Here is a 26,667-nt window from a genome sequence, read left to right on the forward strand (position 1 = left end):
TTGAAAGTCCTTGTATAAAACATCAACCACATTTTCCCTCATCAACCCTCTGTTACCTCATCAAAAAAACTCAATCAAGTTAGTTAAACATGATTTGCCTTAACAAATCCATGCTGGCTTTCCTTTATTAATTCACATTTGTCCAAGTGACTATTAATTTTGTCCTGGATTATCGTTTCTAAAAGCTTCCCCACCACCGAGGTTAAACTGACTTGGCCTGTAGTTGCCGGGTTTACCCTTGCACTTTTTTTTGAACAAAGATATAACATTTGCAATTCTCCAGTCCTCTGGCACCACCCCCATAGCTAAGGCAGATTGTAAGATTATGGCCAGCACCTCTGCAATTTCCACCCTTACTTCACTCAGCAACCTAGGATGCATCCCATCCGAACCGGGTGACATATCTACTTTTAAGAACAGCCAGCCTTTCCAGTACCTCCTTTTATCAATTTTTAGCCCATCCAGTATCTCGAGTACTTCCTCTTTTACTGTGACTTTGGCAGTATCTTCAGCCTTGGTAAAGACAAATGCAAAATACTCATTTAGTACCTCAGCTATGCCCTCTGCCTCCATGCGTAGATCTTTTTGGTCCCTAATCGGCCCCACCCCTCCTTACTACCCGTTTACTATTTACATGGCTATAGAAGGCTTTTGGATTCCTTTTTATGTTAGCTGCCAGTATATTCTCATACTCTCTCTTTACCCCTCTTATTTCCTTTTTCACTTCTCCTCTGTACTTTTTATATTCAGCTTGGTTCACACTTGTATTATCAATCTGTCATATGCCCCTTTTTCTGTACCTCTTTCATCATCCAGGGAGCTGTGGCTTTGTTTGCCCCATCTTTCCCCCTTGTGGGAATGTACCTACACTGTATCCTAACTATCTCCCCTTTAAAGGACGCCCATTGTTCAATTACAGTTTTGCCTGCCAATCTTTGATTCCAATTTACCCGGGCCAACCTGTTCTCAATCCACTGAAATTGGCCCTCCTCCAATTAAGTATTTTTACTCCTGATTGCTCCTTGTCCTTTTCCATAACTAATCTAAACCTTATACTATGATCACTGTTCCCTAAATGTTCCCTCACTGACACTTGACCCCTTCATTCCCCAGAACTAGATCCAGCAACGCCTCCTTCCTCGTTGGGCCGGAAACATACTGATCAAGAAAGTTCTCCTGACCGCACTTCAGAAATTCCTCCCCCTCTTTGCCTTTTATGCTATTACTATCCTAATATAAATGTAAGGAGTCACACAACACCAGGTTATAGTCCAACAGCTTTATTTGAAATCACAAGCTTTCGGAGCTTTGCTCCTTCGTCAGGTGAGGTATCCTAATATAGACTGAGATAGTTGAAGTCCCCCGTTATCACTATATAGTTCTTGCATCTCTCTCTCTGTAATTTCCCGGTGTAACAGTGTAATCACTGTTGTAATGTTGTAACTCCATAGGTCACTGGTTCATTACCATTGCATCAGAAGTTCCTTCCCAACTTCCCCTTAAGTCAGCTTCTATGCATGTACACTTCCAGCAAGTGGATGGTGATTAGGAGTGGAGTTTCCCCACCCGCTTCAGCTACTAAACTTTCAAAAAAAAAATTAACTTGGCACCTTTATTACATTCAGTACACAGCTTTAAATGTTTAAATGGACTTGTTTTTGGTCTGTCTCTGATACAAATTTCACTCCTATCATTTCAGTTGTATAATATTAGGATTATGCTGCTCAGTCATAAAAAGCTTGTGCTAACTTTAATTAGTGAATGGATACGTTGCATCTGCCATCACCCCTTCATGAATCATTCCTGGGATCAGGTGCTGAGATGTCACATGCAGATGCCACTCGACTGGTTTTGAGGAAAAGATGGATTATTTCACTGAACTTTAACATTCCATAATCCTTATGTTACTAATGTGTGTTCAAATGGCTCACCGGACGTGAGATTTACTTTAATACACTGGAGGGCCTCTCTTCCTCGGTCTTGTCTGCGCCCTGGAGAAGGAGCACACGGTGCCTGCTGGTACGCTTGAGGTCTTCTGCGACCGGTGGGCACCACAGGCACTTGAGTGCGTAGTGGATAATAGTGATAACATTATTTAAGTTTTATAAGTTTCCTTTGGTTTTGTGCTGAGGTTCTTTTATTAGTTGTGCCCGTTTAAAAAAGGGGGCACTTTTGTTTGTTTGTTTTTCGGTTGGTGCCTTTCTGAGTTATTTTAGGAAAGAATACACTGGAGGGCGCCTCATCTCCAATGATCTGGATGGGGTGGTTGGAATGGGAGGGTTGGTCTTGTGATGTCAGTGGGGCGGGAATCCAGTGGTGAAATCTCGCGATGCTTAGTGGCAGGGAGTGTGGTTATTAACGGCGGCGCGGCGCTGCGTCGGTCTAGTTCGTCCTCAGTGCAGGGCAACGAGGGCGGAGAGTCCCGAATCGGCGTTTAGAGCGTAGTTACAACCCCGTCACACGGAGAGCAACACCGGGAAAAGTCGTTATTACTACCACCACCACCAGCATTAATACCGGGTAAGACGGCGGCCTTTTAATAATGTTTTCTGTCGCTTCCTTTGCCCCGGACTCGGGTCCCCGCCTGTCGGGCCCGGTTACCCCGGTTACTCGGTGACATCAGCTGTGATGTGTGTACGGTTGTGAAGTGCTGGTGTTTTTTTTGAACAAGGCGAGGTTCACCTCTGCAATAAGACCGTCCATTGAGGAATCTTTAAAACTACTTTCTTCTACGCCTGTTTAACCCCCCCGCCCCCCCCCACCCCGATAAGAACTTGCGGGGCTGGAGCTGAAGGGGGCGGGGATTGTAGGTTTAGACATCATGGAATGCCTGAGATTGTGAAACACTGTGGAGTGTGTATATATTCCTCCTATAAAGTTTAAAGAAACATTCCTGAACTAAGCTGTCATAAACCAGTGATAGTTTAGTAAAATATTTTTTTGTTCCTCCTTCACATCTGGGAAAATATACTCCTGTTTTATATAGGAATGATAAGCCTACTCGGTTGGTCTCTTCTGTAACTAAAAGCCAAGTACTGCGGATGCTGAAAGTCTGAAATAAAAATGCCTTTTTAAATTTCATTTCTGTCTAAACAGTAAACCAAATGCAGAAGAGATCAGAAAATATTGGAAACACTCAGGTCAGGCAGCATTTGTGGAGAGAGAAACGAAGTTAAAGTTTCAGGTCGATGGCCATTCATCAGAACTGGTGAAACGTCATCGATCCGAAACTTTTAACTTTGTTTCTCTCTCCACAGATGCTGCCTGGCCAGCCAACATTTTCTGATCACTTCTCTATTTGGTTTACTATTTCGACAAAAATGACTTTTTAAATGAAGTGCCATCAGCTTTAATGAAAAATATTTGGAAAACCTTTTTCGATGTTTTGTCAATGTAACGTTTGTCAAAATGTGCTGCTTGAGTGTTTGCGATTAAGGAAGTATTTAAACATGATACTTAATGAGCATAACCATTACTGCTTAATTTGAAGTTATGTTCTTTGGATGAATACAATATTCTCTGGGACCTGTGTTCTATTTTACACTGGTTCACAGTGCAGGGATTAAGTAGTGCAAGAGATAATACCTCGAGTGCATTTTTTATTGAAAAGTTTAAACCCTCAGCTAAAAAATATGGAAAAGTATTTTAAATTGTAGATGGAGATGAGCCTGCTATCTATATAGATGTGGGGTGCAGTTAGGGCAGATGCTTTTGAAACAGGGTGTTTGGAGAACGCAAACCACTGAGCAATGCAGGCTGCATGATTTACAAGTGAAATGCATGATTTACAAGTGAAATGCATGATTTACAAGTGAAATGCATGATTTACAAGTGAAATGCATGATTTACAAGTGAAATGCATGATTTACAAGTGAAATGCATGATTTACAAGTGAAATGCATGATTTACAAGTGAAATGCATGATTTACAAGTGAAATGCATGATTTACAAGTGAAATGCATGATTTACAAGTGAAATGCATGATTTACAAGTGAAATGCATGATTTACAAGTGAAATGCATGATTTACAAGTGAAATGCATGATTTACAAGTGAAATGCATGATTTACAAGTGAAATGCATGATTTACAAGTGAAATGCATGATTTACAAGTGAAATGCATGATTTACAAGTGAAATGCATGATTTACAAGTGAAATGCATGATTTACAAGTGAAATGCATGATTTACAAGTGAAATGCATGATTTACAAGTGAAATGCATGATTTACAAGTGAAATGCATGATTTACAAGTGAAATGCATGATTTACAAGTGAAATGCATGATTTACAAGTGAAATGCATGATTTACAAGTGAAATGCATGATTTACAAGTGAAATGCATGATTTACAAGTGAAATGCATGATTTACAAGTGAAATGCATGATTTACAAGTGAAATGCATGATTTACAAGTGAAATGCATGATTTACAAGTGAAATGCATGATTTACAAGTGAAATGCATGATTTACAAGTGAAATGCATGATTTACAAGTGAAATGCATGATTTACAAGTGAAATGCATGATTTACAAGTGAAATGCATGATTTACAAGTGAAATGCATGATTTACAAGTGAAATGCATGATTTACAAGTGAAATGCATGATTTACAAGTGAAATGCATGATTTACAAGTGAAATGCATGATTTACAAGTGAAATGCATGATTTACAAGTGAAATGCATGATTTACAAGTGAAATGCATGATTTACAAGTGAAATGCATGATTTACAAGTGAAATGCATGATTTACAAGTGAAATGCATGATTTACAAGTGAAATGCATGATTTACAAGTGAAATGCATGATTTACAAGTGAAATGCATGATTTACAAGTGAAATGCATGATTTACAAGTGAAATGCATGATTTACAAGTGAAATGCATGATTTACAAGTGAAATGCATGATTTACAAGTGAAATGCATGATTTACAAGTGAAATGCATGATTTACAAGTGAAATGCATGATTTACAAGTGAAATGCATGATTTACAAGTGAAATGCATGATTTACAAGTGAAATGCATGATTTACAAGTGAAATGCATGATTTACAAGTGAAATGCATGATTTACAAGTGAAATGCATGATTTACAAGTGAAATGCATGATTTACAAGTGAAATGCATGATTTACAAGTGAAATGCATGATTTACAAGTGAAATGCATGATTTACAAGTGAAATGCATGATTTACAAGTGAAATGCATGATTTACAAGTGAAATGCATGATTTACAAGTGAAATGCATGATTTACAAGTGAAATGCATGATTTACAAGTGAAATGCATGATTTACAAGTGAAATGCATGATTTACAAGTGAAATGCATGATTTACAAGTGAAATGCATGATTTACAAGTGAAATGCATGATTTACAAGTGAAATGCATGATTTACAAGTGAAATGCATGATTTACAAGTGAAATGCATGATTTACAAGTGAAATGCATGATTTACAAGTGAAATGCATGATTTACAAGTGAAATGCATGATTTACAAGTGAAATGCATGATTTACAAGTGAAATGCATGATTTACAAGTGAAATGCATGGACTGTGAAGCAAATAATTTTTTCAGTAAGCACTAATTCCAGTCCCTGACATATTTACTTTTTATAGCACATATGCTGAATTTCATTGGTGTAAAGGTTTATCAGTGCTTTGGTTGTGAAATGGTGCATATTTCAGGTTTTATTATCACTTTCAAATTGTTTTTAACCTTGAAAATGTAGCAGATATTCGAATATGTCCACTATCTCAAATTCTTGTTGGTTGGATTAAAATTTGAGTTGCATATTGAGTCTTGCAGCTGGTAGTAATGCCAGTGTTTCTCTTTTGTAACACCATTTATGTTCCTATGACCTGTTGGCACTGATTAACTTTGCGGGTAACCGTGAGTAATACATGTGCTTTCTGCATCATAAATATTATAAAGTTAGCGTAATGTGTATCAAGAAAAAATTAGCCCTGTGAGGCAGTTCTGCAGGCTGAGTGGAAGAGGAAATAAATTAAGCAGGTTTTTTTTTCAGTAATCTGTACACTTGTAGGTTTGTACATATTCATATTTACTTGTGGTTTTTGTTGGAGCCATGCTGGAAAGCCACTTTAGGTGGAAAGTCTTAAGTTGATACTTTGTGTATGTATATTCCAACTTGACGTTATTGCACTATATATTTAAATAGACATGATGTGGAGATGCCGGTGATGGGACTGGGGTGGACAAATGTAAGGAATCTTACAACACCAGGTTATAGTCCAACAGTTTTATTTGAAAATTACAAGCTTTCGGAGCTCACCTGACGAAGGAGGTAAGCTCCGAAAGCTTGTGATTTTCAAATAAAACTGTTGGACTATAACCTGGTGTTGTAAGATTCCTTATATTTTAAATAGAGGCAAATGCCCATTTCGTCCTTCTCCATACCTGAAGATGTTTGGCAACAGAATGTTTATTTGACATCCTACTGGAGTATAAATTTCTAATACTTTTTTTTAAAAGTCTTAATTCACACTTCTGGTATATGTGTGGCCTACTTGTTATGTTGAGGGCTCGCATTTCATAAATATTCCAAACATTGTATGCAATACCAGTTTTGTAAATCTAGATGCTAGGCTTTTGTGTAATGTGACCAACTGAGAAGAATGTTCAATTGATAAACATACTGAAAGACACTTATAAAGACTTTTTTTTCAACGAGGAAACAAGTTGTGCGACTGTAGTTTAAACATAGGATATCACTTACTGGAAGTCTTTCAGGTATTAAGTTCCTGGGAATGGCTCATTTCTCTTTGTTTACTGTAATCTTCTAAATACATGGACTAGAAAAATTGAGCTTGTTTTCCTCTAACATTTTAAACTTGAGGGTAATGTCAGGATGTATCTGATCTAAATGGGGTTTAGCTAAATCTTGCTGGAGGTTATATAACTTTTTTGTGTTTCTCGTAGAGAATGAACTAGAAGCTTGTTAATTTTGAAGTAATATGATTTGGTAAACCATATCATATTGAATGGCTTGAAGGGCCGAATGGCCTGCTACTCCTATTTTTTTTCTATATCTGAAAAACTTGTGTGACCGTGCTAATTGTGACTACTGATATAGTAATTTACAGCTGACACAACACTGCATTAATCTGCAGAAATCTTTAAAAAGTGGTGACATTAATCCTTTCATTTGAATATATCCTTTAAATCTTAGGTTTTCCAACAGGGAATCCTGGACTGTAGAGGATCTAGGAGGAGATTGAGGTCATCAGATTTTTGAACTCTTTGATTTAGTTATTTCTGTCTGTTGCTGTATATTAATAAAACAGGTTTATTATAATACATTCTCTCCTTTCCTCCCCCCACCCCTCCCTCTTGAGTAGCCAAAATATCAGAAGTTAGAATAGGGAGTCCCTGTGAGAAACCCTTTACTTTTCAAATTAAGTAGTAATGGTTTGTTCTTTGGATAAACACAATATTCTCTGGAGCTTGATGTATTCTATTTTGCATCATGCTTCACAGTGCAGGGACTAAGTAATATAAGGGAAGACATCTGAGTGTGCATCTTTCTTTGTTCTTTACAGACTAACTCACTAAAGTATGATCTAGTTGTTTGATTGTTGGCTGCATTAAATAGTTGTCCTCTGGTCCATGCAACATTATTTTAGTAAGTCTTGAAATGAGGCTCTCTGAGAACAATCTGATCTAACTGCTAATCATAATAAAGCCCATGTCTGATATTACCTCCATTAACATGTATATTTAAAAAAAACTTCAAAGGCATGCTGTGATTTGTTGTGAAACCAACACTAGAGAATCCACATATCTACATTTGAGAATTGCTACTTAAATGGAACTTAACTCATTGAGTGAAATGAATGTTCACTCTGATTTACTTTTCAATAGGAAATGAAGCAACCAAATTAGTTCGGGGGGTGGGGGGGAGGAAATGGATGGACTTGTGGAATTTGATCTCTAAACTACCAGTAAAAATCCTGGAATGCCATCTAATAATGTGGAATTTGACTTGCTCATTTACTGTAAATCAGTGCCCCTGGAAATTAAATGATAACAGTGTGGCGGGAGGGAACTGAAATGGTCTGGCGCCACAAGGACCTAAATAACTGGATGAGCTAAGCTGCTTAATTGGAGGAAGGAGCATGAAAATTATTACAGGAGTAGGCTGGTGGAATGGGGTTGATGGTCTGAGATTGATTTAATTAGGAGTGACGCTTTATTTCCTTGTCACAAAATTCCAGTTGATCTCAGCCTGTTAGTACTGTAGGGATATAAAACTGATCAGTTTGTTTTAAAACCACTTTCCTCCTTCTTCCACTCCCCTTCTCTTCCCCCCCCTCCCCCCCCCCCCAAATCTTAAAAAAAAATCTTGACAGTAGTTGGAATTCCTCGACACTCCCTGAAATAATTGTATAATTTTTGTATGTCTCTAAAATATACACTATCTTTTCCATGCCCACTTTAGGTGGAATATATTGGCCCAAAATTTGCTATGGCAGGCCAGTGAACGGCAACCGCCGTTAATTAGATTTGCCCGTGCCCATTTAATGAAGCTATTTTGCCCTGCAAGTTGCTGGAAGTACGAGATGGAAATGCGTGGCGATCAGATTGAAGGATTGTTAAATGAACAGTGCAAGGACTGAACAAGGAAGCGTAACATTTAATTTACCATTCTATCAGGTACAGAAAAAGAAATAGAGAAGGAAAGAAAGATTAGACTAAGAGAAAAAAGACAAAAGTTTTAAAAAAAAATAAAATTTAATTTTTTTAATTTTTTGTATCTCCAACATCAATTAAAACCTGAAGGACTAAGACTCCATACTTGTAATAGTTAACTTTCAGTGCCAGAGAGGGTGACTGGTTGTAATTAACACTTACCATGCCATTAAAAAGGTATTTAGACTGAAATGGACAAACCCTAACTTTCTGTGGCGAGTTTAGTTTGTATCTACCGTGCAAGTACAGGAACTTTGCACTGCGCAATGCATCTGAACGGGGAGCCAGATGGCGAGATGTCATTTTTGCGAAGCTAATGGAGCGGCGCAGTTCTGATAGCGTTTTGATTTCCGCGTTTAATCACGCAGCTGCTCGCGCCTAAAGTTGCATTTGCACATAAATAACGGTGAGTGCTATTGTTCCAAGAGGTTTTAAAACATTTTTTCTTTCTTTTCCATTGTCTCTTTTCTCTCGCTCTTAATTCAGTCTTTATTTCCCTCTCTTTATTTCTCTTTCTGTATCTAATTTGACTTTAATTCACCCTTATTTCCTTCTCTGTCCTTCGTTCAGTTTCTTTTTCTGTCCTTAAATGTCATTGGTTAAGAAGATAGACTATTGATCCCATCGTTTATCAAGGTCCCAGATTCCCTGTTGACCTGGTTGTGCCATTGTCAATTTGCATTTCCACCAACTTGTGGCGCAACAATTTTTTGAGCTGAAAGGTGAAGAAAAAATCTAACTCTCAGGGCATGTCACGCTCCAGCAAATTCTGCCCCAAGATATACCTGAAAAGGATATGTGAACTTCTGAGTACGTGCCCAGCCTAATAGTTTCTAGGGTTTAACCACTTTACTCCTGCCATAAACCTGGGAAGGTGGAAAGAGTTGGTGTGTCCTTTAGGTGGATGTAAAAGATCTCCTCTCCCCTGCCCTCATCCAACGCCACCAATAATAGATTAGTCGGTCATTCGTTTGGTGGTTGTAGTACCTTGCTGTATGGAAATTGACTGTTTGTCTACATAATACCAATGATTGTATTTCAAAAGTTATTCATTAGTTGTGAATTACTTTGCACCGAGGACGGAATGAGGTACTATATAAATGTGAGTTTTTGTTACTCTTTCTGGAGTGAAGGTGGATTTCGACTCCCCTTTGTGTGAAAAGGTGCTTTCTGATTTTGCTCCTGAATGGCCTAGCTCTAATTTTAAGATTATGCCCCTTGTTCTTGACTCCCCACTAGAGGAAATAGTTTCCCCGTATCTACCCTATCAAATCCTTTTAACATTTTAAACTCCTCGATCAGATCATCCCATAATCTTCTCTACTCAAGGGAATACAAATCCAAGTTTATGCAACCTGACCTCTTAATTTAACCCTCTAAACCCCAATATCATTGTGGTCAGTAAGTTTTCAAATTGCTTTCTTTTGCCGATTGGAAGTTCTGATCCAACCTTGTTTAGCGTAACACTCCTTTTTAGGAGTTATTAAATGTGAGCCATTTTAAAACATGGTGGATTTCAAAGATTGTACATTTCACAGATTAAGAACATCTGCATTTCCCATCAGTGCTGGGGCTCTGTTGCTGGCTGTGTCGATGAAGTAATTAACCAATGTCTCTTTCTACAGTAGCAACTGTAGCCGACCCACTCTAATGAGTGGAATTGCCATTATTGAAATTGGATATGACCAGGTTGTACTGATCTGTGTTTTAATATTAACTGACCTATTATAATTATTTTGGAGAAACTGCCAATTATTTTTATGTAATTCTTGTAAGGATATCACCTTTCTCCGTTATCACATTTCTCCGTTTTCTTTTCTATCTCCTGGTGCTCACCAGTTGGCAGCAGGTGGATTATCTGCTCTCACACTGTCTAAGGTTGCTTTGAACTGGTTGCTAGGAGGTGCAAAAGGAACTCAGGACAGTTATCACAAATTTGGCTTGGTAAATTCCCCACAATAACACAACTGATATTAGGAGCTCATGTGGTGTAGGATCAAACCTGTTGTCTTATCTGGAGAAATGTGTAGTTGTTGTAAACTTTGTCAGTGTTTTCCCAACATATCATTAAATCATGCAGTAATTTTTTTTAGTCTGAGTTTTGGAGACTGATAGGATGTTTCTGGCAGCATAATTCTTCGAACATAACAAGCCTCTGCAAAACCTCTCTGTGCACCATTGTCTCAGTGCATGAAGAATTGATAAGGATGTCAGAACCAGCTGTCTAATTCTGGAGCCTTATTTGGAAGCTCTGGACTGCAGCCATTTCAGATAGTAGCTTGTGTACCCGAGCATAAAGCTATACGTTTTCTTCTGTTTTTGTGAAGAGGTTATTCAGAGTACAATAAACATGAACTTTTTGAGGTATGGGTTTGCTGTTCAGTATCTGAAATACCAGTGGAACACTTTGTTCAGGTGGGTTTACTTTTGAGAACTGTTCAGTTTTAAATAAAAATGTTTGTTTTTGCATTTATTTTGAATTTGGGTTGTGAATGTTGTGAAGAATAGCTCATTGATTACAATTTCTCTAGATTGAATGACCTTCTGATTTCTTGCAGAATTTAGTCAGTTAGTTTGGTTCACTTCAAGATCTTTTTTTTTAATGCATGATCTGCTCTTATAAATATGATCTGATTGAAAACACAAATAATCCCCAACAGTTTTTATTTTCTACCATGGCACTATATGAAGAGATGCACACGGTAAAGGTGGACTGCAGTATGCTGAAAAATTAGTTTTGTTTAAACTATTTTTAAAAACTGCAATCTGTAACTAGAATTAGCTTTTTGTATAAATATGCTGGAAAGCAGTCCATTGGTTGCAATAGCTCAGATTTGGGCTACTAGTGTGTATAGCTTTACACACAAACCAAGATCCTAGAAGTGAAAAGTGTCAATTTACAGTGCCATTTAATTCCTCTTTTTGGAAAAAAACACACTTTCAGTAAGGTTTAGTAGTTGTGCATACCATTCCTGCCTTTTTGTACAGCAGCTAGATTTTGTGTTCTGTATTTCAGGAAATGCTGTAGTTGCAGTGGAAATGCAGTTTGACACTAGAGTTTCAAGACTTCACGGGGAGATTTGATATTCGATGTCTTTTTGTTTACATTGATTGGCACATGCATTTTCACAAGTGTGAAAACCTCTACAAGTAGCTCAGTGAAAACATAAATGTCTATAAATGCAACTTGTAGAAAGTAGTATGTTGGAAAACACATAATCAGATTGTTGCAAAGAGCAGACATTAATGCATAAAAGTCAGGATTCTTTGAACATGATAGGCCATATATAGGGCCAGAATTTGCTGGAGTGGGGCATCTCACGGCATGCCCCGTTAGTTAGATTTAAAAAAATTTTTGCAAACAATGTTCCTGGAAGTGGGAGCTGGTAACAGCGCAGTGAGGGAAACAGCGGATCTTGGTGAAGAACGGAACAAACAGTATATCTCCTTAACCAATGAGATTTAAAGATTGAGAAGGATGGTGAATTAGAGTGAGTGAATTCAATGTCAAATCAGGGAAAGAAAGATTGGACTAAGAGAGAGAAGGAAAAGTAAGGGAAAAAAAATAAAAATTTGACACTTTTAAAATCTAAAACAATTCACAACCTGAAAGAATGAGACTCCACATTAGAATTGTTCACTTTGAGTGATTTGCAGTTATTAACAATGATCACCTCTTTTTAAAAGGGCACTTGCGCTGTTGATTACTAGACTTAACATTCTGTGGCGAGTTTAATGGGCAATTAATGTTCAAATGCAGCAACTTCATGAAAATCACGGGGCGTTAAGCGTGAGATGCTGTTTTCGTGAAGCTAACGGCACGGCGCACATCGTCCAGCAGCTTGTGGTGATTTGCGATTCACTGCGTGTATCTTCCTTGTTACAAGTTGTTGGCCGATTTACGCATTAATAACGCCGTGCGTCATTCAGATACTGTTTTTCTGCAAAATCTGGCCCATAACGTTTATAATCCAACTTAAAACTACCATCACTATCAAATATCTTGAAGACACTTGCTATCTGGGCTTAATAATGAAAAATAGTCACTTGGGTGAGGTATCAGGAGCGTGCTAGTGCTTGTAAAACCCTGTTCCACGTTGAGTCATTGTTTTTCAGATCCTTTTCCACGTTTTAGGGAAATATTATTATTTAAGCTACCATTATTGACTTGTATTTGCCAAAGATGCTGGAGGCCAGTTGATCCATCCATCTCATTCTTCCATTTAAAAAGTTTGATCAATCCTGCCGCAGCTCTAGCTATCTCTTGAGTGACTTGACTATCTTACTCGGGTTAATACATGGAATGGCCTTCTATGTGTAAAGTGCTTTGCTGATGTTAGTCCCGAGTTTACCTTTTACCAGTTTGTTTTTCTGTGTTCCCTTGTCCTGCAGTTGAAATAGTGCTTAGGATTTTTTTCTATTCCATATATTATCTTCTATCTTAAATTTGCCCCCGTTCACCTTTCAAGGCTGAAAAGTAAGTTTTTCTAACCTTTTCCTGATTGCCTTGTGACCTTCTCTGTTTTTATATATCTGGATTCAGGCCCTCAAGTTGATTTTTAAAGCACAGGGTACAATTCCTGTGCTTTAATTTCTTCCCTTCTCTTCCCCCATTCCTGTACAAAACGTGTGTGTGATCTTTGGTTATGAATAATAGTTTGTGTTCCTCTCTGAATATATTCAGTGTAAGTCAATTTCAGTTTTGCAAGTATGCACAGCATTTTTGGAAACATTTTAAAAATGCAGTTTAACTTGTGCGTATCTTTACAAAAATGCTTTTATTCACTTTAAAATGGACAATTTGATTAAAATACAAGTAATTTTTACATCTTAAATAAATTTGTGACCAAATTTGTTACCATAATCATTGTTAATTCTTGGTTAGTTTTACTAAAGCAAGAGGTGTGAAGTATCTTTTTGGGCAATGTTAATAAAAGTCCTGTGTTGCAATTGTGGGATGACTTGTCCACAAATCTGACACCATGTGGGTGTTTCCTATCCAGGATGACTAGTTAACTTTTGTTGCACTGAACACACAAGACTTCATACTAAACAATTTTCTTCCCCTATAGGTTACGAACTACAATGGAGGCTGTTGTTCGTCGCTGCCCATTCCTTTCACGTGTGTCTAAGACCTTTCTTCAGAAGGCTGGCAAGTCACTGATCTATTATGCACAACACTGCCCTATTATGATGATGAAGGCAGGAGCCAAACCTGCAGTGCGTTGTGTAGGCACTTCTGCTACTCACTGTCAGCAGACCAAAGAAACCACACCAGTGAATGAGAGTAAGGAGCTTCTTATAATTTAAGTAGGGACAATTTAAATTGTTTTGACATAATTCCAAAAAGTTGGAAGAGAGTAAGACAGTTAGCAGAATAGAGTCAAAAAAGAGCCAAGTTGTTCCCACATGTGATTTTAGACCATTAAAATGTGTTCTTTTGTGTATGTGGGTTTATCAATGGATTAAGTGGGCAAAATTGACATCTGTTGTGGAATGACCAGTGGTAATATTGGCAATATGAAATTGATAACTGTAAAGCTGTATTATCCTGCAAGCGTTTGATTTTTAAGTGCTTCATTCAATAACTCAACTTTAAAGGCTCCTTTACTAATCCCTTTAATTGCCTAGCTAAAGTAATATGTAACTTTTTTGGCACCCATCACTCAGCTGTATGAACATGTCTAAAATAGTAGACTCCAATGTGACTGCAGGCTGTGATTCCAGTTCAACTCTTGTGGCTGAGGGTTCTGAAAGGCATAGCAACAACAAACTGAATTACTATAGCTCAGTAATTAAAAAGCGGTGGAGACAATTTTTTTTAACTGGGTTCATTTTGGGCAGCACATGTGGAAAAACAAAAGGGGGGAAAAACTAACTCTGCAATCAATTTAATTTGGACTAATGTTTTAAATCTGTTTTGCTATAAACACTAATTTGTAATCCATAATCGGCACAGTTCCTAAAGCATTTCATCTGGTTTGCGTAATTGCTTAAAATATTGACATTGCACTAAAATTTCTTTTAACAATTTGATTAGAATTTGTTTAGTTGGAAAGCCTGTTTTTCTTAAGTTCTTGAGCCTCCATTTTTTTTTCTTCTACAAAGTTTTAAAAAATTTATATATTAAGTAGTTTTATCTCTTGATTTAGTTTAGAACCTTGTTTTAAGCATGCTGTTTTGTTTTAAAAAATGTACCACAGAACCTACTACTTCGGCTTCAGCTCCAAGTGTCCCAGGTTCCCAGCTTCCCCCAGGACACCCAATCCCTAGTGCTGGACAGGCTGTTGCTTCCAAATGTCCATTCCTTGCTGCTGAGATGAGCCATGGTAAGAGCACTGTTGTCCGAAAAGCCAGCATGGAACTTTCAGAGGATGTGCAGGAGATGCACGCTGTGAGAAAAGGTAGGATGATCTAGGTTTTTAACAAAACTTCAATTTGGTGCACTTCAATTTTGAAGGCTTGCTGTCAGGAATTTTTTTTTAAAAAAAAGAGCAAGCTTGAATTTATATAATGCCATTTATGTTAACAGGATGTTCCATACTGCTTCACACCCACTTAATTACTTTCCTTCAAGTGCAGTTACTTGTTTTGTGGGCAAACATGGCAGCCAATTTCTGCCTAGCAAGGTCCCGTGATATGATAAATAAGCAGTTAGTCTGTTGGCGTTCTCCTACTATGCATGACCTAGTCACTTCAGAATTGAACCTGGCCTAACCTATATATTGGCATCTTGAATTCCAAAGAACTACCGTTCATGTGCCCAAGTCTATTGAATTGGCTTTTGTGCATTATAGTTAAAATCGTATTTGTAGTCATTTGTTTAAAACATGAGCTGTATACCAAATGTGTTTTAATGATAAGGTAACGTATTGATTATCCTCTACAGAGTTAGCTGCTACATCTGTTAATCCAACTAACATCAACAAGGCAGGTAGGCAAGAGAAACCTGGCCTGCTGAAGAATCTGCATGGTGTGGTGAAGCAAAAGCCTTCAGTTTCTCATCTCATTCAGGACAACATGCCAAAATGTGAGTGTGCAACATAAGATTAACCACGGAAGTATCCAATAAGTGGAACCAAATCCTACAAATTTAATTATATTTTTTGAATGGACATTGTCATGTTACTTCTTGGATTTATTTCTAAACTTTAAAACTTCCTTCTGTACTTTTGCAGCGGTTTCAACCTTCAAATATGATGGATTTTTTGAAAAAAAGATTGATGAAAAGAAAAGGGATCACACTTACCGTGTTTTCAAAACTGTGAATCGTCGTGCCGATGTATTTCCCATGGCAGATGACTACTCAAATTCTGTGAGTGTCAAGAAGGAAGTTTTTGTGTGGTGCAGCAATGATTACCTTGGAATGAGCCGCCATCCACAGGTTGTGGGGTCTATCATGTGAGTTTTTGAATTTAACTGTCTTGTTAGTAAAATCAACCTGTATCATATGCCACAGCATCTCAAGACTTGAGTATCTTCCAATTTTTTTTTTATTTTAAAGTATAGGTTTCACTCTTAGGAGTGTTTTTAATGAACTTGAGTCATTCCATGTCCGTTGCATTAACTTTTTTAGGATATAGTGATCTGGCCGTAGATTAGTGTGCATAAAGAATCAGAAATGCACCATGGTTTTAAACAAGTGACTTTTTTCTTAGAAATTAGTACCAAGGTGGGTGTATAAAGAAGGAAGAGCTAGTGTTTGACATTACTTATTTGTATATGGATCCCTGTCCCACCATTTCCAAATATGTAGGCAAATGAGAGAGATTAGATATCAGATACACAAAATGGTGATACTTGGAAATGTTTGAATGCATTGGTTTTTAGTAGCGCACATGCCTAACTATGATTTTTTTTCTTTCCTGGTTTATAGACTTTTTGTTGAAATATTTGTATTCTCCATAATTACCGTCTCTTATTTGTTTCTAGGGACACCCTTCGGTGCCATGGTGCTGGAGCTGGTGGGACCAGAAATATTTCTGGAACGAGCAAGTATCATGTTGATTTAGAGAGTGAATTAGCTGATCTCCATGGCAAAGATGCAGCACTGCTGTTCTCCTCGTGCTTTGTGGCAAATGATTCTACCCTCTTTACATTGGCCAAAATGCTCCCAGGTATGAGTTGCTATTTAATATGCCATTTGTTGCATATTATGTCAAATTCACTTTTTAGCCAAATTTCTCCCCACCCTTCTGAAGGTGCTGATTCTCACTATGGTGCTTTTTTTGGGGTGGGGGGCGGGTGGTAGACACACCTGCTAATACCTCCCCTAAGTGATCATTCTTCACATGGAAGGTGGGAGCATCAAAGCTGAGCTCAATTTTGTCTTAAAGCATTCAAACACTTTCCAGCAAGAGTCACTGGATATAAATCAAAAGTAAGACCCCTGGCTGAATTTCCCCCTCATTATTCCAATGCAATCCTGTCTCAGATTTGCAAACTCAGCACAGGCAGGAATCAAATCTGTGAACCTTCTGGTTTGTATGGCATGGGTATGTGCTGCCTTCTCCAACTGAACCAATGGGGAACCTAAATTCACACTTTTGAACCTTACTGGTGATGCCTTGCCCCTTATCAAAGCCTCCCCACCAGGCTATACTTTCTTCCACTGGCCAAACTGCCACAGTAGCAATGTCACCAAATCACACCTTGATCTCTTTCCCCATACTCCTCTGGATCTTCTTCAAGCACCCCACCTTGTTCCAGTGATTTCCTGTTTCTGGGTTTTGTAACAGACTCTTATATTGATGGAAATAATTAAATAATATAGGACTTTGTGTTAAATGAACACGATAATGTAATTTCTGTAGCTGTTAACTATTGCATAATTCTCACATTTTGCATCCTTGGACAATATGAAAATTCGGTCTTTTGTCAACAACACCAGTAGTCTTTGCATTGACTCACTGATCTCAAATGTTCATTTCTTTCTAATGTTTCAAAATGTTAACCATGGGCTCTTATTTCACCTTTTTAATATGGTTAGGATGTGAAATCTATTCTGATGCTGGAAACCATGCCTCCATGATTCAAGGGATACGGAATAGCGGAGTTCCCAAATTTATATTCCGTCACAATGATGTTAACCATCTACGGGAGCTGTTGAAGAAGTCAAACCCAGCCACTCCAAAGATTGTAGCTTTTGAGACGGTCCATTCAATGGATGGTATGCGATGCATTTCAGACTTGAATTCAAAGTAGTTTTACAGGATGGGGAACTGCTTTACTAAACAAATCTACAGTAGCAAATTAATTGAGCCTTAAATTGCAAAATTTGCCCATCTGGTCTGGCAACATTTATATTTCCTAACAACAATACATGTAATGCAGTTTGGTTTCCTGATACTTGTAGGGTTTAGGGTCAAATGCCGGCCTCGCCAGCGACGCCCACATCCCATGAACGAATAAATTTTAAAAAATCTATTTTTCAACTCTAAGCTTGTGTGGATTCGGTATGAGATCAATGTTGATTCAGTATATTGTGAATTGTAAGTGCTTTTAAAAGCTCTAAATTTAACTAAAGTGTGTGTGTGTGACTGATCCACATTGCTGTAGCTAGCGGAAATGTGTGTGTGTGTGACTGATCCACATTGCTATAGCTAGTGGAAATGATCCTGGCCTCTTTACTGTAGGCAGGAATTCTCATGAGCAAAGGAGCTCTGACCTACAGTATAGAGGTGGGAACCCTTCCACTTGTGGAGTACTGCTGAATGAAAGAAACCTGGCCTATTAATGGCAGCATTTGATAGGACCGGCACTGAGGAAAGGATTGCAACGAAGATCAGACAGGAGGGTGCTGAAGCTGGGAATGGAGTTTTGGGATGGGTGTGCAGGAGAATGCCAATTTTAAATGGTAGGGAGGGATTTGAGTGCCCATTGGATGTGGAAGAAGAGTGCCAGCTTGAACTAGGATGGAGGGGAGAGAAGAGTGCCAGTACGAACCAGTCTGGTTGGAGGAGTGTTTCTGAAAGTGTGGGTAATTGGATGGGGTACAGAGTCGCTTTAAACTAGAAAGGGAGGATGGCATGTGGGAGAGTGACAGTTGAGGTAACTTATGGGGAAGCGATGGCCTAGTTCAAAATCCAAATGCCACTTTTTTGTTTCCCCTTTTGATTTTAATGAAAAAGTCAGTTGTGAAATGTAAAATCTTAATGATCTAGAATGCATAATTGTTTTAATGTAAAAAATTTAATTTGTTTCAGGGGTGCATTACCCCAAATTTCCCTAGAAACGAATCACAAAATTTGTACTTTCAACATTTGGATTTCCCCTTTCAGGCTTTTATGTACCTAATGCTTTTCAAAGAAGTGATGAAATATTGGGTAACCAACCACTTAAGTTATTAAGCCTATGGAAACTGCTTGCTCCCTGGTCCTGTAAATTGGATACCTGTTCTTGAATTGTTAGTTTTTATTTGAACCATTCCTCCACTTTTGCTAGTTTACTGGGTTGGCATGTATGGGTACATGCAGTTGTAAGAGCAGAATGTGCCTCTTTTTTAATGGAAAAGAGTATGGGGATCATTACGCAGTTGAATATTTGTACTTGTGGATTAAAGTTGAATTAAGCAATTTTCTTAACTGTTTTAATATGCTATCCTTATCAGGTGCAGTCTGTCCTTTGGAAGAGATGTGTGATGTAGCGCATGAATATGGTGCAATCACTTTTGTTGATGAAGTCCATGCTGTTGGCCTTTATGGCTCTCGTGGTGGAGGAATAGGAGATCGGGATGGGATCATGCATAAAATGGATATAATCTCCGGAACATTGGGTAAGTATACTAAGTGCGTACAGAAATTTGGACAAATTTTATGCTTTCATTAAGCAATCAAAAGTACATGTGAGCACTCAGTTTTAATTGAAGACTTTTGATTTGAAGGATAAAACAGCAGGTTGAGTGTTTTCTAAATTGTGTGTCCATTATAATCAGCTGCATACCTGCAAGTTTTCCTCCCTTGGTGTCTGTCTCAGGTAGCATAATAAAGCAGTAATTTATAAATTCTTTGACTGTCACAGATGAACTTGGCAGAAGTGCTTCTGGGTTTTGACAAGTTTGCAATTCTGGGCTTTCAGTTGGCTGAAAAACTTGTCTTCACTTTTCAACCAGTGAAAACTTGAGGGATTTTTCTTATGTTTTGAAAAAAAGTGCTCTCACCACCAACAACATGGGGAACTGGGAGAAAGAAGAAAATATTTAAACAAAGCACGTTAAACTTTATGGGGAAGGAAAGGCTGGGTTATGCAGGGTGGTTTGAGAGGAAGTGAATTTAAGGTGGGCAATTAAAGACCGCAGTTAATGAGAATGGGGAATAACGGGGACAACAAAGGAGCAGAGTTAAAACTTTTTTGACATTTTAGTTAAAATTGGGTTTTCTGACATTCGAGTAACTTGTGTTAAATCTATTTCAGTATCCCAGTTTGTGAGCTGAAAACTTTAAAACTGTCCATTTCAGCCTAGAAAGATGGACCTTGCACAAGGCCTGTTCGGAATCAAATGGTTAAAGCTGTTATTCTGCTATTAGAATCCTCCTCCCCTTGATTTGTGATAACTAACACTGCAGTTACTCGCAACTTTAATGCACAGCAGCTTCAAACATCTTTTTACCCAAGAGACAGTTATGTAGGGATGTTGTAATTTTCCTTTGAGCAAAAAATAGCAATGAGGCAAGGCATACAGATCTAATCCTCCCCTGAAGTAGTAGAGATGACAATCACATTTCATGTTTTTGTTTGAAAGTGCAACGTTGGCTGAGAAAATCTTAATTCTAAGATTCTAAATTCAACCTACATGATCTGGCATAACTAATTCAATTTAATTGAGGTGTGAGAACCTTCTAAATTGAAGTCTTTTGTCAAAGAGACTAATCTGATGGTGATCTTTTTAAACTCCAGTTGATATATGGTTGCCAAGATACTCAAACTAGTGAGCACTTATTCCCATTGAGTAGTTTCAAAGGTCAGATCCATCTGTAGCATTACATTATTATGAGATCAATTTGAAGCTTCGCTTATATTGTGCTTGCACCACTGATTCTTGGTGCACTGGGCTCTGACAGCTGACTGCAATCCAAAGGTAACTGCCACGATTCACTTGAGGCTAGTGATAAAGAATTTGTTCAAAAATTGGATAACCAGCTGGTTTACCTTTTTGGGTTGCAAACAGCTACTCAAAGCTGTGGTGTCAGCATGGATTTCTCATAAAAAAGCAGCTTGTAAAATTAGTACCAAGACTGAATTTATAAAATTACATTACATTAAATCTACATGCAAAAACAAAATTAGATTGTCTAAATGGCTCTACCAACTAAAGCATTAGTGATTTGGACGCTTGAAGCTAGTGCACCCCCCCCACCGCCCCTCCGATTTTTAAAAAAAAAACTATACTATACTGCAATGATTCTAAAGTGGAACAAAGTGTCTGTATAAGTACTGCTGCTTAGTTTTCTGATTTTTCATGCATCAGCAGTTCTGAGATTTGATGGCCCACACTACATGTAAACTGGTAAGGAATTAGCCATTTAGATGGAATAACTGAATTACTGATACTATTCTGGATGATCTTGCCTCGTGAGAACCTCTGTGCTGGTCCAGCAGAATGTGTTACCAGCATTCCTTTTCACAACAAAATCTTCTACCAACCCAGAATTGTATTAAATTTATATGAGGTGTCCTAAAGAACAGCTTTCACTGCATAGCAGCACTGCGAGTTGCTTTTGACCTTGAGCAATCAGTAGTTGAACCAAATGCATTTACTGATTTGCTTCTAAATAGTTTTATTAGTGTTGAATTCTGCAAAATTGCTATGATTTGATTTGGGGTCTGGTGCCATTGTAAACCTCCATGTTCTGATCACAAGTATTTTCTGAATTGTGAGAGTTGCGCAGTGTTATATTCTAGGTCATGGACTGATATATTTGGCTGCCTCAAAAGTTCTTGCGTAGATTGTGGCAATGACCTGGAAAGCTGTTTAGCTTCAAAGGGAAGTGTAAACAAAGCTCTTGTTACTGCATCTGCCTGAGGCCATACTACTTCAAACAATAGCGGCACTCATCAAAATCTTAACTATAACACGGAGCCAGCAATGCAGTATGTGTAAATCATTGGTTACAACAGAATTTTTAAAAATCAAAAGTAGAAGTCTACAAATGACCTATTATTTGGACCAGCAGTTTAATTAAGCAGGCAGTGCAAACGTGAACGGCCGAACCGTGGCAATAAAGGGATGTCCTTTTGAAGATTATTTTACTGAGCATCTTTCATGTTTTGGCATCAGTTCTTCATAGTGACCTTTCATTAAGTTGAAATTATAGTCTTTGTGTAAGTGGAAAAAATGTCTTAGTGCAATTTGATACTTCCAAGTTTTAAGGATCTTGCACAATTTTGATAGTGCAATCATTAAGTGTAAACAGGGCTGAGGTCATTCCTTGAGAGCACTTACTGGGTGTAGGTAAGGTTTCGATAGCATGTGACTCTGGGGGTGTCTAGGTGAACAATGGGACACTGAAGTGACTTGTTTGTGTTTGTCCCAGATGCTGTCCAGTGAGTGGTATGGAAGGGGGATGACCTGAGTGGGTGGTGTGGGGCATTAATCTAATGTGGCAGTGAGCCCATGAAATTTATAAGCAACATGTGAATGGGTTTTAAAAAAAATAAGAGTAGCAAATGCTCCATGTAAGGCCTGCAACTTTTTGATTTTTTTTTTTAAAAAAGCAACTTAAATGTGTGTGAATGGGATTCAAGGCTAACTCTGTTCTCCTCTACCCACCCATCCCATTCTTGTATTTTTTGAAATGCTGGTTTTCATCTTGATCAATGAGCTTACAATGGCCTCATTGGTGTATTATTTATACATATAAATCAAACTGAATGTTCTGCATTGTTTTTCCATATTAATGATTAATCTGGCAGCAAACTTCAATTTTAAAATCAAGATTGAAACTATTTATTAATCCTTGAGCAGCTGATGTTTTCTTGTTTTGTGTCAAGCATTGATGCCATCCTTGTGTTTGGGCTAATAGTTATCTGTCCTGTCGCTGAAATGCATAATGCTACTTAAATGATTGATTTTGTGTGTATTCTTTTTTGCAGGGAAAGCTTTTGGTTGTGTTGGAGGCTATGTAGCCAGTACTGCATCTCTTGTAGACACTGTGCGGTCATATGCTGCTGGCTTCATCTTTACTACCTCACTGCCACCTATGTTACTCTCCGGTGCTTTGCAGTCTGTCCAAGTCCTGAAACGTGAAGAGGGACGAGGACTGCGCCGCAGACACCAACGCAATGTTAAACACATGCGGCAGTTACTTATGGATGCTGGTTTCCCTGTGGTTCACTGTCCCAGTCACATCATCCCAATCAGAGTAGGTACCGATAATATCTGCATGTATACTCTTTTTACTTGGTGCCCAAAGTTTCCCTGTTTTGCTTTATTCCTTCTCCCCTTGCACCCCCCCCGCCTCACATTCTCAACCATGCTAAAACCACTTCCTAAAAAAATTTCTGTTGTCACATTTATACATGGCAAAATAAAAATGTGACTAAATGGTGCAAAATTACTGAGTTGTACAGGATTGCCATGTCCATATTTTGCAATAAACTTTGTGTACTTCATCAGTTTCTGTTTTACAATCATTTTGGGGGTGGTGCACACAAAACATTTTCTCCAAATTGCCCTAGGCGGGTTAGAGCTGGATTGGCAGAGGTTTACGGACAAGATTTACTTCACCCCCATTTGGCTTGTGAATTGTGTGTGATATGAGGGTAGGAAATCAAAGAAGACAGCAGTCAGTTACCTTTTACCAATGCAAATCGATTGAAAGTGAATGAAAGAATAACATTTTACAATATGACTCTGTTTAAGTTTGAAGGTTCTAGTAAGACATTCATAATTTTGTGTCTGTGCTGCTTTTAGGTTGCAGATGCAGCTAAAAACACTCAGATCTGTGATGAACTGCTAAGTAAATACAACATTTACGTCCAAGCTATCAACTACCCAACAGTTAAACGTGGTGAGGAACTCTTGCGTATTGCCCCAACACCTCATCACACCCCTCAGATGATGAATTATTTTGTTGGTAAGTAGACTTCACATCAATGATGTAAAGGAATATAGAAGATTAAGGGACGTGGAATGTAGGGGAGGATAGCAAACTGGATTTAAAAATTGGTTAGAAGGGAGAAAATAGTGTAGGAGTTAAGGGCAGTTTTTCAGAGTGGTTGGAAGTCGGCAGTGGCATCCCTTGGGGTTCAGTTCTAGGGCAGCTTCAGTACACTGATTTGGATATAGGCCTAGAAGGAGTGGTGGCGAAAGTTGCAGATCACACCAAACAACTGGTTGTGATAAAATGGGAGAATGGGCTCAAAAGTGATGGATGGAATTCAATGTCAGCAGGTGTTCTGTTACTGGACTAGTAATCCAGAAGCCTGGACTAATAACTCCCGTTCTCTGGGTTCAAATCCCAGCATGGAAGTTTTGAGCATTTGAGTTCAATTTTTTTTAAAAATTGAAATCGGTAAAAGAGACAATGAAACTGTTAGATTGTCATTAAAAACACGACTAGCTTACTAATTCCCTATTCCTTTAGGGAAGGAACCCTGCTCTCCTTACCCAATCTGTTCTATATGTGACTCTAGTCCTGCACCAATGTGGTTGACTCTTAACTGTCCTTTTTAAATGGCCTAACAAGCCACTCAGTTGCGTCAAACCACTATCAGTGGTTCAAGAAGGCCCACTACCACCTTAGGGCAACTAAGGATGGGCAATAAATGCTGGCCTTGCCAGCAATGCCCACATCCGGAGAATGAATAAAAGAAAATATGAGGTAATGCATTTTGGTTTTAAAAAAATACAGAACTGTTATTATACTCTGAATGGAAGTAGGCTCGGTGATGTGGAAAAGCAGAGGGACTTGGAAGTATAGGTTAAGAGAACATTAGAGGCAGCACCTTGGGTTGATAGGCTGTGAAAAAAGCTAATATAATTCTAGGTTTTATCTCTAGGTATAGAATATAAAAGCCAAGAGGCAATGATGAGTTTATGTAAAACCATAAGTCCCCCTGAGGACTGAGAGAATTGGGCTCCACACAATAGGAAAGATAATGAGGTTTAGAGAGGGTACAGCATTAAGATGGTGCCTGGTATGTGGAAATACAAAGAGAGACTTGAAAATTGGGACTTTTTCCATTCGAATAATGCAGATTATGGTGCTTGAACTTATGAAAGGATGGGACAGAGTAGATAGAAGCAGACTCATTCCAGTAGTTGAGGGGTCAATAATAAGGGGCCAAAGATACAAGATTAAATGTATGAAATTTAGAACTGAGGGTGGGAGAAACTTGAGGCTATGGAATTCACTTCCAGGGTTAGAGGTTGAGGGAGAAACTGTCAACATTCAAGATTAGATTGGATAGGTGAATGAAAGTAAACAGGTTAAAGGGATAGAGGAATAGGGTGAGTAAATGTGATTAGAACTATTTGCTCACCTGGAGTGTAAACTCCAAACCAGACTGGTTCAGCTGAATGGTCTGTTTCTGTGTTGTAACTTCTATGTATTTCTAAGTACAGAAGGAGTTAAACCTACATGATCCCACAATTATGTAATTTCTTGGGGGGGTGGGGGTAGTGGAGGCATGAGCTTAAGAGCAATCATAACTTTTCGTTTAAATTAGTTGCCTGTCCTAATGTAAAATTAGGATTTTAAAGAACTAATAGTTTAAATCTATATAATTGTACATATTCTGCCCCCCCCCCCCCCCCCCCCAAAATCTTTACCTTCATTCCCCTCCCAAGCTCAGTGCACTCCTGAAGTAAACGTGTAGATTGCATTAAGATTAACACATTTTTGAAATGTAAGCATTTACTGCAATATATAAAACAAAATGCATAACTCGTGTGTGACCTGAAAATCCAGTGCATGTTTTATACATTGTTTTACTTGGTAGTGTGATATTTACAGTAGTTTTTAGTTGTGGGTACTTCTAGTTGGATTGATTTTTATTTGCCTGTTAGCCCATAGATATTTGTTGCCTGGAATCTGAATGTAACTCAAAACAGGCAGCCTACAATTACTGCAAAAATTGGATAAATTACATCTCTTGAATTCTGTTCTATTGCAACTTCTCATGCTTTATAAACAGAAAAGCTGCTGATTACATGGAAGGATGTTGGATTGGAGTTGAAGTCACACTCCTCTGCTGAATGTAACTTCTGCAGAAGACCTCTACATTTTGAGATGATGAGTGAGAGGGAAAGATCCTACTTCAGTGGAATGAGCAACCTGATATCTGTGAATGCCTAATGCTTCCATGTATTAGAATTTAAAGTCGAACCATATAATGTATGTTTTTACAGAACTTGACTACATATCTAATTTAATTATACAAGATTATTTCCATAGTAGACAGAAAAAACTTAATAAAAACAGCAAAACTATATTCATGGCTCTCTATTTTGTAAATCAGCATTTTGAAATATATAATGGTTTGAAAGTTCTTTTCAAATAGAGGAGAAACTGAAAAATATCAATCTCCTAGACAAGAGAAAGCTGAGGGATGACCTAATAGAGGTCTTCAAGATTATGAAGGTGGTTTGATGGGGTAGACGTAGAAAAGATGTTTCCACTTATGGGGAGTCCAAAACTAGTGGTCATAAATATGCTAGTCACTAATAAATCCAATAAGGAATTCAGGAGAAACAACTTCTTTACCCACAAAATGGTTAGAATATGGAACTTGCTACCACATGGAGTAGTTGAGGGAAATAACATTCGATGCATTTAAGGGGAAGCTGGATAAGGACATGAGGGAGAAATGAATAGAAGGATATGCTGATATGGTTAGATGAAGCAGGGAAGGAGGAGGCTTGTTTGGATCATAAAACACCGCCATAGACCAGTTGAACTGAGTGGCCTGTTTCTATACTGTAAATTCTATCTAATCCACAAGTATAACATTGTCACATAAGT

The 26,667-nt window shown here is 38.1% G+C and overlaps 1 protein-coding gene across 3 annotated transcripts; it reads left to right on the forward strand.

The window, feature by feature from the left end:
• Nucleotides 1-2,371: 2,371 nt before the first annotated feature.
• Nucleotides 2,372-26,137, forward strand: alas1 (aminolevulinate, delta-, synthase 1). 3 transcript variants are annotated; one of them, XM_067998647.1, is made up of 11 exons: nt 2,372-2,520; nt 13,777-13,991; nt 14,908-15,108; nt 15,594-15,734; nt 15,883-16,105; nt 16,637-16,821; nt 17,694-17,873; nt 19,314-19,478; nt 22,796-23,064; nt 23,616-23,778; nt 25,841-26,137. In XM_067998647.1, exons 2-11 carry the CDS (start codon nt 13,790-13,792, stop codon nt 25,999-26,001), a joined length of 1,890 nt encoding a protein of 629 aa, XP_067854748.1. In that variant the 5' UTR covers nt 2,372-2,520; nt 13,777-13,789; the 3' UTR covers nt 26,002-26,137. The 3 variants fall into 3 exon arrangements, with proteins under 3 accessions (XP_067854748.1, XP_067854749.1, XP_067854747.1); XM_067998648.1 differs by lacking the exons at nt 2,372-2,520; nt 25,841-26,137 and adding exons at nt 11,097-11,119; nt 25,713-25,823; XM_067998646.1 differs by lacking the exon at nt 2,372-2,520 and adding an exon at nt 11,100-11,119.
• The last annotated feature ends 530 nt before the right edge of the window (nt 26,138-26,667 follow it).

The sequence above is a fragment of the Heptranchias perlo genome, chromosome 17 (assembly GCF_035084215.1).
Source record: "Heptranchias perlo isolate sHepPer1 chromosome 17, sHepPer1.hap1, whole genome shotgun sequence".
Lineage (NCBI taxonomy): Eukaryota > Metazoa > Chordata > Chondrichthyes > Hexanchiformes > Hexanchidae > Heptranchias > Heptranchias perlo.

Bases quoted from the DNA above. Each gene is read 5' to 3' on its own strand.
- alas1 (XM_067998647.1), top strand. From the start codon at position 13,790: ATGGAGGCTGTTGTTCGTCGCTGCCCATTCCTTTCACGTGTGTCTAAG. The intron at 16,106-16,636 runs GTGAGTTTTTGA...ATTTGTTTCTAG, and splicing joins CAGGTTGTGGGGTCTATCAT to GGACACCCTTCGGTGCCATG. The intron at 19,479-22,795 runs GTAAGTATACTA...TCTTTTTTGCAG, and splicing joins TATAATCTCCGGAACATTGG to GGAAAGCTTTTGGTTGTGTT.